The 15272-nt window shown below is 51.7% G+C and overlaps 1 protein-coding gene across 1 annotated transcript in view; it reads left to right on the plus strand.

Moving 5' to 3' along the window:
* Nucleotides 1-212: 212 nt before the first annotated feature.
* The window catches only part of LOC138293840 (regulator of G-protein signaling 21-like), a 66288-nt gene continuing 51228 nt past the window's right edge, over nucleotides 213-15272 (plus strand). The window contains exon 1 of the mRNA XM_069233153.1: nucleotides 213-219. Coding sequence (XP_069089254.1) covers nucleotides 213-219 — 7 coding nt within the window. The remainder of the gene's footprint in view (nucleotides 220-15272) is intronic.

Consider the following 15272-nt stretch of genomic DNA (forward strand, 5'->3'; position numbering starts at 1 on the left):
AGAAAGGCGGCCCACACTTCCACAACTGGAGAGTCCTGAAGCATTGCCGATTGAAACAGAGTTTTTATATTTTCACACAGCCGTGGTAATGAGGACTCAGGCCAAGTCAGACGGTCTAAGTTGATGGATGCAATTGTTCCTAGTACAAAAATGGCTGGGAGAAAATGTAGGGCATTCAAATCCAGTTCCATATGTTGATATGAGTGATCACTATGGAGAGTAGTTTTAATTTTAAACTTGCTCAGAAGAGCTAGCAAGGGGAGAGACACAAGCCGTATAGTCTATTACGGTTGCAGACTTTGTGCTATAATAACTATAACTTGCCGGCATGTCATCTTTAGTCCTGCCATTTAGAACCTTCATGCTCAAATGCTTCTACCAGTTGCTTACCCATTGCATCCAGTCTCTTCCGTATTGGTGGGAGTTAAGGCAGTACTGACCATATAGTATTTTCAGCTGCCAATTGCTCATCGGGGTCAGGAGTGTGAATTAGGTTGGCGTTAAAATCGCCCGTCACTAAAATGTCCCATGTTGGGTGAGCACATCTTAACTCTTCTGCCTTGTTCAATAGTTTCTTGAAAAAGAGGGTTTTCCGGGGTTTCTGTGGGTGAGAGTAAACATTAAAAATTACTAAAGTGGTTTTTCGATTATTGCTGAAAGTGATTTTGACGGCCTGCAAATCATGTTTTAAATATGTCAACTGCTCTGTTGTAGCATGTAGTGCCGTGGAAACATATATGGCTAGACCTCCACTTGGCCGGGCTGATTTGTTTGGTTTTTCGGCGCTGACGGGGTGTAATAAGTAGCCTCCTAATGGTCCGGGTCTATTAGCTATGTTTCTTACAGTATGATTATAGAATATTTGCAGCTGATTATTGCTGGGAATCCGTCTGCAATAATAGTTTTCGCTCCAGCGATGTTCCAGGACATGATGGTGTCAGCCGACCCCTGATCCGTATTTTCTGCATGATAAACGTTAATTGAATTGTTCCTTCTTGAGTTTAAAGTATGAGCCATCCACGTCTGTTCACCTTGAACACCATTCTGTGGTTGTGGTATTGGCATATGGCTTCTTGCAGTTGGGAGGTCACTGGAAGTTTTTTGGTTAGGTTCCCTCCTCCTATACTGCCACTGCTCTGACTCTCTTAAATTGAGCCCCCATACAAATTCGTGGGCCTTTAGATCCAATTGATGATTTGATTTTTCCCTAGTGCTTGACAGCAGGGGGAGAGGATAGCATAATCTGGATGGTGCTGACAACAGTATGCCCCAAGCATTGAATTGCTTTTTTACGGCCAAAATTGATGTAGCGATTTCCCTTATTCTCCAAATTGTGGATGTTTGTTCTGGCCTGTTTTGAGCGCTTCTGGAGAGGAATTTCATCAACATTAGGTCTGCGGATACAATCTTCTGAATTGATGACAACTCAGCCAGGAGCCTCAAGATGTTGCCCCTATTCAAGCTGTCTTGTTGGCCCCGTGATGTGTATTGTGGAGTTAGAATGATCTGCCTCGGTTCCCAGCCATTATCAGTATAATGGGTGTACTGAGATTGGTGGGGGTGAGCCGTAGTTCCATGTAGCGTTGGCTTTCTCAGCTGATCACCCTCCCACTGTTTGCTGTTTGGGTCCATTGCTGATGTGTCCACTTGTCTAGTTATTTTGAGCTTCGGTTACAAAAGTTTGTGCATTTTGAAATGTAACTTTTTCAGTTGTTAGCCCATGTTCATTAGTAATTGTTACCACCCTGGAGCGATGGTTATAATTTGGATTTGTTTCCAAAGCAATTTCCCTACTAGTGATGTCAGTGCTGGATTGTGTACTATATGCTATGTGGGGTGGCTTACTAGACTGGCTAATAGGCTGTGATTGAACCTCATCACTATTGTTCTATGGCTGCAATTTGGGTTTCGCCAGGTTACCCATTGTGGTGGCTGGGCAAATTGCTGTAAATTGCAAGGAGCCACCTTGTGTGGCTGACCTTGAATGCACCAACTGCTTCTTATTCCCGAGAGACAAATTGGTTCCCGATGCCCCTATCTGAGAAACACCTTTTAGTCTCGGTATTGCTGCCACTGGCGTCCATGGAAGGTCCTACGCAGATGGTTGTGCATCTAGTTGGACCGCAGGTTTTTCACTACCTATGCATGCTAACATTCTTTCTGATTCTAACATTGTGCACCCGTGGTGTGAAGCCAGGTCCATGAGCTCCTCCTCCCTCATCTCCGAGCGGTACAATGTAGGCTGAAGTTTTTCGGTCAGCCAGTGCATTTTGTGTTCTACTGATGGTGGCGAGGCAGCAGGTTGAATGCCATCGGAGGTTAATTTGAACTGAACCATTTGCTGCCCTACCCTTGTGATTTTCACATAATTTGAAGCATGGGGATTTCTTGAAGATCCGAAAATCCGGGTTCGTGGTTTTGATTGTACCAAACATATGGGGTAGAAATTGTCACTAGCATTTTTGGTGGCATTTTTTTTCCTTGCCTTTCTAGCTCGCTCTTTTTGCCTTTTAGATGGACGTTTGGATATTGGGGCTAACTATTCGTTGGTACACTCTGAGTTTATAGACGCTGTTTTTCCCGTCTGTGCTATTTCATCTGTACAAATTGAGTTTATTGATGTTAATTTTTCCGTCTGTGTTCCCAATATAGTGGTGGGAGCCACATCTGGAGTGTCACAGAGTGTCAAAGGCCTACTTCGTACTTTTGGATCAACATTACCACAAAAGGATATGCTCTAGGAATTTACCCCGTCTTTTGCAGGACAACTTGTCACCGCTCCTTGTATTTTTTGGAGTGACACTATGTGAGATAGACCGTGCTTGGGATTATTGAGAGTAGCGCGGTCGCTCTTATTTGTTTTCACTTTTTCCATTATCTCTGTTAAACTATTTGGTAATGTGCTGAATTTATCGATGATTGGTCCACATTTGCAGAAATCTTGCTGTTGATCTATATTGCTCTTTTGATCAGAAGGCCAGATGGCCAGCACCACCAATTTACAATTAACATCAGCGATGTTAGTGGCCATAACATTCATTAGATCAATTTGTAAATCAAATTTGTCGATTGCATATTGAGAACTGTTGTTGAAGTATGAGGAGCGTTTAGAAGTGAGGTGTGTAGTCGAGCAAGGTCCCTCAACTCACAACTAGTAGATTCAACTGCAAGGGGACTTTTGAAGACAGTTTTGCTATTTCTATTGATGGCAGCTGGGGCTGTATTGTTTGTGACAAGAGTGTCCAGGTTGCTAAGTTTTGTTACGCCTACATCTAGTTGTAGTTTGCTCATGTCACTAGAGACTTCAATGATTGTGTTGGAAACTCTTTCTTGTTGCAGTATAGCCAGACTTTGATTATCATTTTCCAAGGTTTGACCATGGGATGGGGGTTGACTGTTGGCGAGTTCCAGCAAACACAGGTTTTTCAAGTTACTACAAATAATTGGCAGCTCAGTGTTACATGGGTTAACTGTTGTGTCCTGTTGTTGGTCACCTTGAAGAGTTTTGCCCTCAGGAATGTGAACCTGAGCCGTGATCAGGGTGCTGCACACCTGAAAGTTTTATGCGCTATTGCATTGCTTGTGACCCCGGGGTTGGTCTGTTGTTCATGGACTAAGATTACATTGTGTCCTGCAGTAGCTTGCTGCTCTGAAACTTCCTGGAGGGAGAAATCCGACACAAATGCTGAATCGAGGTTGTCGAGGAGGTGAAACTTCTTGATGTGTTTTTATTGCCCGATGCATCATACCCCAACTGCCTTGTACCCAGTGTTTGCTGGACCAGTGGGGTTCAGAGGCCCTCAATGGTGTCAGGATTTGAGAAGAAAGCTTCAGTTGGATCTTTTAGGAATGCAAACTTGTTGGTAACTCCTGACTTCTTCAGGTAGGCCTGAAGAGGAGTGAGAGGCAATACCAGTTGGTCGAGATCCCTGCTTTGTGCACCCGGTGCAGGACATTTTCCTTTCCTTTGTGCCCTCCTTTGGGGTCTTTGATTCCTGGTTTTGCATTCCGTGGGAACCCTGACTCAACCAGATCTCATGGTAGCTCGGGGAACTGATCTCTTGTCTCAAATTCCTTCTGGCAAATCACAGTCTCTTTGTGCCTGATGAGTTGAACGTTCTGGAGGAAGAGGGCTGGTAGATCTTAAACTCTGGGGCAGTAGGAAAGCAGGGCACACAGGACACTCACAGGCTGCACCCAGACCTAGCTGGGCCACTTCCTTTTGGACCTTGTGCACTCAGTCTGGGGCTGTTGGCTAAAACAACTATGCTCACCTTGGCTGGTAGACCAGTTGGAGAATCCCTTAGTGCAAGACCTCCTGCTGGGTTGACGGAGGATGGAGTGGTTAGGAGGTAAACGGGTGGACACCAGCCCGGGCAGGAGGGAATGGGGGACAGGGCTGGATGGGGCAGGACAGGACCGAGAGCAAAGCCTGGGTGGAGGGCTACACAAGGTACGGGGCGTAGCTCGAGATAGGTAGCACGCACAGGGTAGTGCGGAAACAACCAGTGGCAGGGGAGATAGGGATGGATCTGAGGAGATCAGGGGCGGCAATCACGAGGCAGGGCCTCCCGGTAGAGCGGGACAGGGATCAGGGATGCGATGTCAAAGTGCAAGAGTGCAGGAGCACACAGAGTGCTGGGGAGTGCAACAGATGTAGTAGGGCCCACACAACCTGTACCAACAAGCTCCAGAGAACAATCTGAGCACGCTCAAACCCACCACCCTGAAAACCCCGCACCCTGCGCCGCTCCACACAAGCGTACCCCCGTTGACTGCCACGGACCTCTACTGCTACCACCCTGCTCGCCTCACCGGACCGCAATGCACCACTCTCCCCTCCACATGGCGCCACTGGGAGCAGACAATCCAGCCGGCCACTGGAACCCACTAACCTGCTAACCCCTCAACACCTCGACACCCCTCCTGATCCCCGTGCCCCAACCTTTCCAAGAATCCCCCTATCCTCCCTCTCTCCCCCACTCACCGCAACTGCCGCCGCTCCGCCTGCATCCTCCGCAACTTCCTCGACCTCCTATCGACCTCCTGTCAAGAAGATAGGGCCGCAGGTGGGCTTGCCGTAATCGTTGCTGCTTTTTGCTGTTATTTTTCCCCGTTGGCGCGCTTTGTCAAGGCTGCGCTGGGTTGCAGTCGGATTGGGTGCAGGTGGGGTGAACGCTCACCATGCCCCCGTACTCCCATCGCTCGTTCCACTCTGTCCTCTCTCCTATGTGTTTGTCCTATGTGAATGTGAACACACAAGTCACACACCCAAGTGTCAAGATATTTGTTTGGTTATTCTACATCCACACTAGTTGCTTCCACCTACTTATGTGCCTTCATGCACAACTAGAGGCCGCCAAGTTGTTTCTGATGAGTCCCAGCAACAATGAAATCACAACATAGTGTGTGAATAAGCATTACCTCTGGTCATTATCTTGTTTATGACCCTATTATCAATTTATGATTGAAGATCTTGGTCTTTCTTGGGGACAAAGTCTGATACAGATGACAAGATTAACCTTTTCTGAAATTTCTCCTCTAAATAAGCCTTTAAAAAGCCATTGTCTTTCTCAGTTATGGAATAAATACATCCAAAAGTAGCAACACGTTTGGATTCAGTGGCTGGCCAATCATCAAAATTGTCACAAAGGAAAGTAGTCTGCAGCGACAAATTGAAGTAACATTTTTGTGTGTGGTCAATTTACTAGGCAAAAGCCAGGGTTGTTACCTACTAGGTCTGTTTAGCCATGGTCACTTTGTGATGTGAAATTTTCTTCCTGAAGGATTCCCATGACATGTCTTCAGTAATGAATAACTTCATGTGAGAGTTTTCTGCCCTTATAGTCCCCATTGCATATTAAAGACCCTGTTCAATTACTGAAACAACCTGCTTTTTCTGACCTGGTGCAACCGCTCTCACTCTGTACCTAGAGATAGAAATGTTCAAGAAAAATCAGCCAACCATGAGGGTGTCCCAAGATGGTCTACTGAGGCCTAACAGGCCAGTGTTAGGTGCCCATGCTGAATGTGACTTGGCTATCTTATAAAGCTCAATCCCCACTCCTACCATGTATCAGGGGAGGAAGCAAGAATCCAAGGCTATTACAGAAGCATAATCCTTGACAAGGAGCATTTAACGCCCTTCACAGCTTACAGGCCTTGTGTTCCTCTGGTAGCAGGGCACAGTGGGGTTTGAGTTAGTGGCACCAGCAGGAATATATGCCCGAAAGACTGAAGACGGCCAACTGAGTCCAATCTATTTTCATTTTTCAAAAATTCTACCAATGATGACAAAGAGTACTTTCTCAGAATTTCTAAGAGAAGGGAAAATAGTTGGCACTAAAGTGAATGAAGATGGCAAACAGACTATCTCAGCCAAGATCTTCTGAATGCAAGTTGTTGAGCCTAGAGATCAAGAAGTCAGGAAGTGAAAATCAAAAAGAGTTGTTGGACAGAAAGTGAGAGGATATACATTCCTCCAAGTTAACTCAACATCATAAGGTGCTCTGGGCCAGGTTAAAGGAACAGCAACATGCAAACTGATGTATCCACAACAATGGACAAAGGCAATTTGGTGGGAAACAACTATGCCAACCATTGGCGACATTAATGACATTTGCTGAGCCTCCAGCCACACAGCATCCTGAACCAGCAGTCCTATAACAAGCTGTAAAGCTCAAGTTTGCTTTCCAAAAGTGACCTAGGTGCTCCTTCAAGTCTGGGTTGGGTGTATTTATTCTCTTCAGCTATCCTTTTGAATGTGGCCTGGATCATTATAAATTGGAGCATGTTAGCAAGAAGCTGTCTCAAATCAGTGCATTCATATAAGAACCATATTAATTCTCCCAATTTGGAAAATATCCCTGCAGTGGTTCCCATGGCCAGTAGCTTCATGGAGAAATTGTCGATGTGGCAGCTGTTCCAGGAACAGGGTACAGGCTCTGGGATGAGTGTTGCTCACAGGATATGGAGTGATGCCACTCCCCACCCCACATAACCGTCCTAATTAAGACAGTGTTCTGTGAAGGGGCTAGGGAGTTGGACAAGTATGCAAACTGGGCTTCAGTTCTAGTTCCTGAATCAGCTGATTACGAAAGAGGTGCAAGAGAAATTTGTCAGAAATAATGTATTATTATCCTATTGCTGTGAATGATTGAATTTCCTTTATTTGGGTTATAAAAAAATAATAATAAAAGTACTAAGCATTACAAAGTCCATAAATAATATGATTAACAATTAGACATGTTAAAAAAACATGAAACGTTAAAAAGAAACATGGCCATGACCCAACCATGGGTTCTTAAACAAAAAATCATATATTCTGCCTACAGAAGCCATAAAAATCTAAGACCCAAATTTCAAAATCTTCCAACGCAAGACATTTTTTAAAGAGTTAGAAACTGCCACTGCAACTATGAAATCATTCAGCAATTGTAAATATAGGAAAGCATGGTGATATTGATGAAAACCCTTGGCTTTAAGAATGGGCAGAAGAAATCTTCTTCTAAGAGAATCATAAAAACTACAGAACAAGACTAAGGGGGTGATTCTAACCCTGGCGGTCGGTGATAAAGCGGCGGCCAACCCGCCAACAGGCCGGCGGTCGAAAAAATGGAATTCTGACCCTGGCGGGAACCGCCAACACAGCCCGCCACATTAACACTCCGACCGCTGCGGCGGTGCAGACAAACAGCGTGGCGGTCACCGCCAACAGGCAGGCGGCAGACAATGTACCGCCCACAGTATCACAACTCACCAATCCGCCACCTTTTCCGGGGCGGGAGCCCCGCCGATAAAAACACGGCGGAAACAGACTACGAACGGGAAAACGCGCACCAAAACACACTCCACGAGGAAGGAGGACAGCATGGAACCCGAATTAAACATCCTACCTGCTCTCGTCTACCTTCTCATCTACCACGAGTACGAACTCCGGCGCAGACGACAACGGTGAGTACTGCACCTACGACACACGGGAGGGGGGAGGAGTGAAGCTTACGGCACACACATATGCGACCCCCACCCCCCAAACTATGTACACACTAATGCAGAGCAACAATGCACAGTGACACCACCCAAACCCCCCTTAAAAATGCAAAGACAGAAATAAATTGGGACGAAAATTTTATATAAAAAATAGACTCTGATATGGAGCGGTCAACTATGCAAAATATCCATAACAAAATGATACTGTATACACTGCCATGGAGAACTGAGGCAATTAGTCCTGTACATGAAAGTTAAATGGAACAGTCCGTGGGCTACAGTGTAGCGACACAAGGGCAAAGCCCACACAGGAGACCTGAGTCCTTTGGAGAGAACACTGCAGGGGCATCTGATGAAAAAACTACAGGCACCTCAGGGGGAAGGGAAGGGGGAGGCACCACAGCCACATGAGTCCACGACGCCAGATCCACGAAGGGGCCACCATGCCCATTGATGTATCCTGGGGAGTGCAAAGCCACAGTCTCTCAAGTCTCTACAGTGGGTGGGTTGCCCACTGTACCATCCTGGGGAGTGCAAAGCCACAGTCTCTCAAGTCTCTACAGTGGGTGGGTTGCCCACTGTACCATCCTGGGGAGTGCAAAGCCACAGTCTCACAAGTCTCTACAGTGGGTGGGTTGCCCACTTCACCATCCTGGGGAGTGCAAAGCCACAGTCTCTCAAGTCTCTACAGTGGGTGGGTTGCCCACTGTACCATCCTGGGGAGTGCAAAGCCACAGTCTCACACGTCTCTACAGTGGGTGGGTTGCCCACTTCACCATCCTGGGGAGTGCAAAGCCACAGTCTCTCAAGTCTCTACAGTGGGTGGGTTGCCCACTGTACCATCCTGGGGAGTGCAAAGCCACAGTCTCTCAAGTCTCTACAGTGGGTGGGTTGCCCACTGTACCATCCTGGGGAGTGCAAAGCCACAGTCTCTCATGTCTCTACAGTGGGTGGGTTGCCCACTGTACCATCCTGGGGAGTGCAAAGCCACAGTCTCACAAGTCTCTACAGTGGGTGGGTTGCCCACTTCACCATCCTGGGGAGTGCAAAGCCACAGTCTCTCAAGTCTCTACAGTGGGTGGCTTGCCCACTGTACCATCCTGGGGAGTGCAAAGCCACAGTCCATCTGGTGGATGACAGTCTCCACTGCTCAAGGAGGAGGCATGGTGGGCACAGTGAACCATAAACAGTGCTTGACAGGAAGGGCCCAGTGGAGCGGTGCTTGAGACGGCGGTGCCCAGCGGAGCGGTGCTTGAGACGGCGGGGCCCAGCGGAGCGGTGCTTGAGAGGAAGGGCCCAGCGGAGCGGTGCTTGAGACGGCGGGGCCCAGCGGAGCGGGGCTTGACAGGAAGGGCCCAGCGGAGCAGTGCTTGAGACGGCGGGGCCCAGTGGAGCGGTGCTTGACAGGAAGGGCCCAGCGGAGCGGTGCTTGAGACGGCGGGGCCCAGCAGAGCGGTGCTTGAGACGGCGGGGCCCAGCGGAGCGGTGCTTGAGACGGCGGGGCCCAGCGGAGCGGTGCTTGACAGGAAGGGCCCAGCGGAACGGTGATTGAGACGGCGGGGCCCAGCGGAGCGGTGCTTGAGATGAAGGGCCCAGCGGAGCGGTGCTTGAGACGGCGGTGCCCAGAGGAGCGGTGCTTGAGAAGGCGTGGCCCAGCGGAGCGGTGCTTGACAGGAAGGGCCCAGCGGAGCGGTGCTTGAGACGGCGGGGCCCAGCGGAGCGGTGCTTGAGACGGCGGGGCCCAGCGGAGCGGTGCTTGAGACGGCGGGGCCCAGCGGAGCGGTCCTCTTCTGCACGGCGGGCCCTGTTCAGCGGTGCTCTTCTGCACGGCGGGCCCTGTTCAGCGGTGCCTATCTTCACGGCGGGGCCCAGCGGAGCGGTCCTCTTCTGCACGGCGGGCCCTGTTCAGTGGTGCTCTTCTGCACGGCGGGCCCTGTTCAGCGGTGCCTATCTTCACGGCGGGGCCCAGCGGAGCGGTCCTCTTCTGCACAGCGGGCCCTGTTCAGCGGTGCTCTTCTGCACGGCGGGCCCTGTTCAGCGGTGCCTATCTTCACGCCGGGGCCCAGCGGAGCGGTCCTCTTCTGCACGGCGGGCCCTGTTCAGCGGTGCTCTTCTGCACGGCGGGCCCTGTTCAGCGGTGCCTATCTTCACGGCGGGCCCTGTTCAGCGGTGCCTATCTTCACGGCGGGGCCCAGCGGAGCGGTCCTCTTCTGCACGGCGGGCCCTGTTCAGCGGTGCTCTTCTGCACGGCGGGCCCTGTTCAGCGGTGCCTATCTTCACGGCGGGCCCTGTTCAGCGGTGCCTATCTTCACGGCGGGGACCAGCGGAGCGGTCCTCTTCTGCACGGCGGGCCCTGTTCAGCGGTGCTCTTCTGCACGGCGGGCCCTGTTCAGCAGTCCTCTTCTGCACGGCGGGCCCTGTTCAGCGGTCCTCTTCTGCACGGTGGGCCCTGTTCAGCGGTGCTCTTCTGCACGGCGGGCCCTGTTCAGCGGTGCTCTTCTGCACGGCAGGCCCTGTTCAGCGGTGCTCTTCTGCACGGCGGGCCCTGTTCAGCGGTGCACATCCAGTAGGTCAAGGGAGCCAGACCTGGCCTGGACTCCCTGCTCAGTCGCCCTCCGACCGTGATGCTTCTGGACCCTTCGGGGACGGAGTCCTGGGCCCTTTGGTGTCCTCCTTTCCAGCTGGGATGTGGCATGTGGGCCCACCTGCTCCGCGCTCCTGCTGCCTGACTTCTCCGCCCTGCTGCCCTTATGCTCCTTAGATGGGGGTCTCGGGCCCTTGCCTCCCCTAGATGATGTGGCTGGTGAAGTGGGCGAACTTTGCTCCTTGGGGGCAGCCGTGTGAGTCCTCGCACGGCGGCCCTTGTGTTTCCTGGTCCTCTTGCCGGGGGGGGGCTGGATGTGTCCTTGGTGCTGATTGAGGTGTCACTGCTGGCAAAGTGTGGACTCCAGAACCCATGCACAACAGTGACACCCGAAGCTGGGCTGGTGGTGGCTGTGGTGCTCTTGGGACTCTTTGCAGATGGAGGGGGTAGGTCATCGGAGGGAAAGAGGTCAAGATTAGCCAGGAAAAGTTTTTTAGGGCCAAGGTAAAGGGTAGGAGAAGTGGTGATGGGAGTGGAGGAAGAGGATGTGGTTGTAGGAGAGTCAGGTGTGCTGTCATTGGGTGAAGGTGCTAGTGCTGTAGGCTGTCGTGAGGTGGATGTCTGTTGGGTGGGTGGCTGCCTGCGTTTGTGTGTCTTGGAAGAGGGGGTGACAGACACAGTGGGAGAGGACACAGGGGACGTGTAAATGGCAGTGGGGGTGGTGACTGCACGCGTGCGGACTGTACAGGAGGGTGTGGTGGTGATGGAAGCACTGGCTGATGTTGGTGTGCATGCAGGTGTGAGTGTAGACGTCACAGGGAGGGAGGAGGGAGACGAGGAGGAGGGGGACACAGGGGTGGCAGTGACTGTTGGAATGTCTGCATCTGGGTGTTGCTTTGGTGAGTGTTTGTGGGATCTGTGGTGCTTGTGTCTGGATGAGCTGCCCTTGGGTGTTGAGGTGTGTGCAGGCTGGTCAGATGGTGTGGATGGGATAGGCTGAGGAACAGGAGACAGAGACAGGCTGGAGGCAGTCAGAAGAGGGAGGCTGGAAACAGGGACAATGGCTGCCGTCAGTGCTGAGGCCAGAGCAGTGAACGATCGTTGATGGGCAGCCTGACCCGAATGAATGCCCTCCAGGTAGGCATTGCTCCGATGCACCTCCCTTTCTACCCCCTGGATGGCATTCAAAAGGGTAGTCTGCCCAACAATGAGCGTCCTCACAAGGTCAATGAGCTCCGCACTGAGGGCAGCAGGGGTGACAGGGGCAGGGGCTGAGGTGCCTGGGGCGAAGGAGACGCCCGCCTTCCTGGGCGAGCGGGCACGGAGCGTAGGCTGAGGGGCTGCAGGGAGGGCGGGGCTGGTGCGCTGGGTGGTGGCTGTACCTGTAGAGGCGGGGAGCCCGGATGTTTCCGCCACCGCTAGGGAGCACCCATCCGAGGACGTGTCTGTGTCGCTGCTCTCACCACCGGTCCCCGTTGTGGTGCTCCCCTCGCCCTCCGGATCACTGGTGCCCTCGGTGTCTGTTCCTGGGCCCACCGGGGCCTTGTGACTTGCAGCTCCCTCGTGCTCCGATGCCAAATCTCTTCCGCCTGATGATGCTAATGCACACATGCACAAGAAGATGAAGAAGAAGAGTGGGGGGAGAAAAAAGAAGACCAGGTTGAGTGCATGCAATGTCAACACCGTTGGCGGAGAGGACAGACACAGGAGCCTCATGCACTAAGCCGCGCATTCGGGGTACACTACTCAGTACTTCTGACTAAGACAACCGGTCAAGAGACGACAAACGCGCAGATGTGTGAGGCTGGACCATCAATAGCTGTACTTGTCACCCTACAGAGGTGGGGGCCGGGAGCACAGGGCCATGCCTAAGGGAGAGGACTACACTACAGAAAGCGCCCTGGCCTAATGTCACCCACAACCCTCCTCCCCCACCCAGACGCCTCCACTGCGCAGAAAGATAGCAGAATGTGCTCATACTCACCCCCTTGTGTCTGCTGTGATGCTCTCAAGCGCCCATCCAAATCAGGGTAGGCCACCGCCAGGATCCGGGACATCAGGGGGGTCAGGGTACGACTGGCACCCCTCCTAGGTTGGGAGGCCATCCCCAGCAGTGACTCGGCGGTCTTCCTGGTTCCGCGGCGGATGTCCTCCCACCTCTTGCGGCAGTGGGTGCCCCGTCTGACGTGGACCCCCAGGGCCCGGACTTCCTTGGCGATGGCACGCCAAATCTCGACTTTCTGATGGGCGCTGACCTATGTGACATGTACAGGGTGGGAAGGAAACATTCATCAACTTACTGCATGTTAGATGTGATTGGCCCCCCTCCCCAACCTTGCCATATGGCACATGCTCTCATCTGTCGTGCGTTGCACTCCTCATTCGCCCCCCACCCCACCAACTTACATCCACCCCACTCCACACAGGCATCGCCCATTCCATGTGCACCCGGTGTACTTACCTGTTGGTCTGGAGGACCGTAGAGTAACGCATACTGGGGGAGGACCCCATCCACGAGCCTCTCCAACTCTTCAGACGTGAAGTCAGGGGCCCTTTCCCCAGTCGCAGCAGCCATTGTCACTTCCAGACCGAGGTCACAGCAGCACTTGCAGTATAGGTCCTCTCCTGTGGATGATCAGGTCTCGAGTGATTAGGCAGATAGAAAATGGCGGTCACGCCCGCGGCGGTGCGTACCGCTACCGCCGGCGCACCTCGTCATTGGCTCCTGAAACCCATAGGCTTCAATGTTAACCAATGCGGCTCCGTGTAGCGGTCTTTGACCGCCTACCGCCACGGTGTGCTCCGCCAGCGCATTGACCTCACATCCCATTGTCCCACTTCACAGGTCAGGCAGCCGCCATTTCAAGGGCCCACATGGCATAATTTTTACTGCGACACACAGGCCTAGGCCTTGCATTGCCACACATACACGCCTTTCAAAACATAGATAACCGTGTGCTATGCAAGCTGTGGTGAACGTACCAGTGATTGGCTTGACTCTGTGCTCCATGTTGTCATTCCTAGGCACCGTCCGCTGGGACTTGCGAGGAGAAGGATGAATCCTCGCGTGTACCGACCGCTGGTGGACCTGTCGACAATGGAAGAACGCCACATCATACTACGATACCGACTTGACCGTGCCACTATCCATGAACTGTGTGCCCAGCTAGAGCCAGCCCTGATGTCCCCCATCCGCCAACCCACAGGAATTCCCCCTGTGGTGCAGGTTCTGTCAGTCCTCCATTTTCTTGCAAGTGGCTCATTCCAGACAACAGTGGCCATGTCATCTGGAATGTCTCAGCCTATGTTTTCAAAAGTTTTGTCTAGAGTGTTGTCTGCCCTGACGAAACACATGCGGAGTTACATTATATTCCCTGAGGAGGTTGATTTGGCCACTGTGAAGGGTGATTTTTATGCCCTTGGACATATTCCCAACATCATTGGTGCCATTGATGGGACCCATGTAGCCTTAGTCCCCCCAAAAGACGATGAGCAGGTGTACAGAAACAGGAAAAGTTACCATTCTATGAACGTCCAGGTGGTCTGTTTGGCTGACCAGTACGTCTCCCATGTGAATGCCATGTTCCCTGGGTCAGTGCATGACGCGTATGTGATGCGTAATAGCAGCATCCCTTATGTGATGGAACAGCTACAGAGACAACGTGTGTGGCTAATAGGTGACTCTGGTTACCCCAACCTGCCTTGGCTATTGACCCCAGTGAGGAATCCCCGGACCAGGGCTGAGGAACGGTACAATGAGGCCCATGGGCGAACTAGGAGGATCATAGAAAGGACCTTTGGCCTCCTGAAGGCCAGGTTTAGGTGCCTGCATATGACAGGGGGATCCCTGATGTACTCACCAAAGAAGGTGTGCCAGATCATCGTGGCCTGCTGTATGCTTCACAATCTGGCATTGCGACGTCAGGTGCCTTTCCTGCAGGAGGATGGTCCAGATGGTGGTGTTGAAGCAGCTGTGGAGCCTGCGGAGAGTGAAGAGGAGGAATACTCAGAGGACGACACAGACAACAGGGACAGAGTTATCCAACAGTATTTTCAGTAGCACACAGGTAAGAATCACCCACGCCATTTTACTTTTCCTGAAAGCCTCCTGCTTCTCAACTTTGTCTATGACCCCCCAGTTCTTTTAAACTGATGTTTGATTTTCCCTTCCCTTTTCAGTGCTGTATGACCCACTGCGTGACTTCTGCTTGGTTAGCCCATGGACTAATGCTTATTGATCTCGGTATGTGTTCAGCACAAAGTTAACAGAACATAATTGATCGGTAATGTGTTATACATTTGTAAATAATACAGCCTGACTCCTGTTTGATTTCAGTGCATTGAGTGATTTATTTTTTGTGCTATATAATGGTACATGATATAAACACGGTGATGGGTGGGGGTGGAGTAATGGCCATGGCAGAGTCCAGTTCTCAGTCTCACAGGTGCATTGTCCATATGCCTGTGGAAGGATGGAGCAGGGGCAGTTCAAGGTTGGACAGGGTGGCAATGTGGGACAGTGGGATGACTTCAGGGGGTATCTCATGCTGGCGGGGGTCTTGACATCCTATTCTGTCGATTTTTTTGATCTCAGGCTCCTCTTGCGGGGTGGTTGTTCTTCAGCAGGAGGTGGGGTTCTGGTGGCCTGTCGTTGTGGTGGGACCTCCTGTCCACTAGCGCCGGCGGAGGTGGTAGGCTG

The sequence above is a fragment of the Pleurodeles waltl genome, chromosome 4_2 (genome assembly GCF_031143425.1).
Source record: "Pleurodeles waltl isolate 20211129_DDA chromosome 4_2, aPleWal1.hap1.20221129, whole genome shotgun sequence".
NCBI lineage: Eukaryota > Metazoa > Chordata > Amphibia > Caudata > Salamandridae > Pleurodeles > Pleurodeles waltl.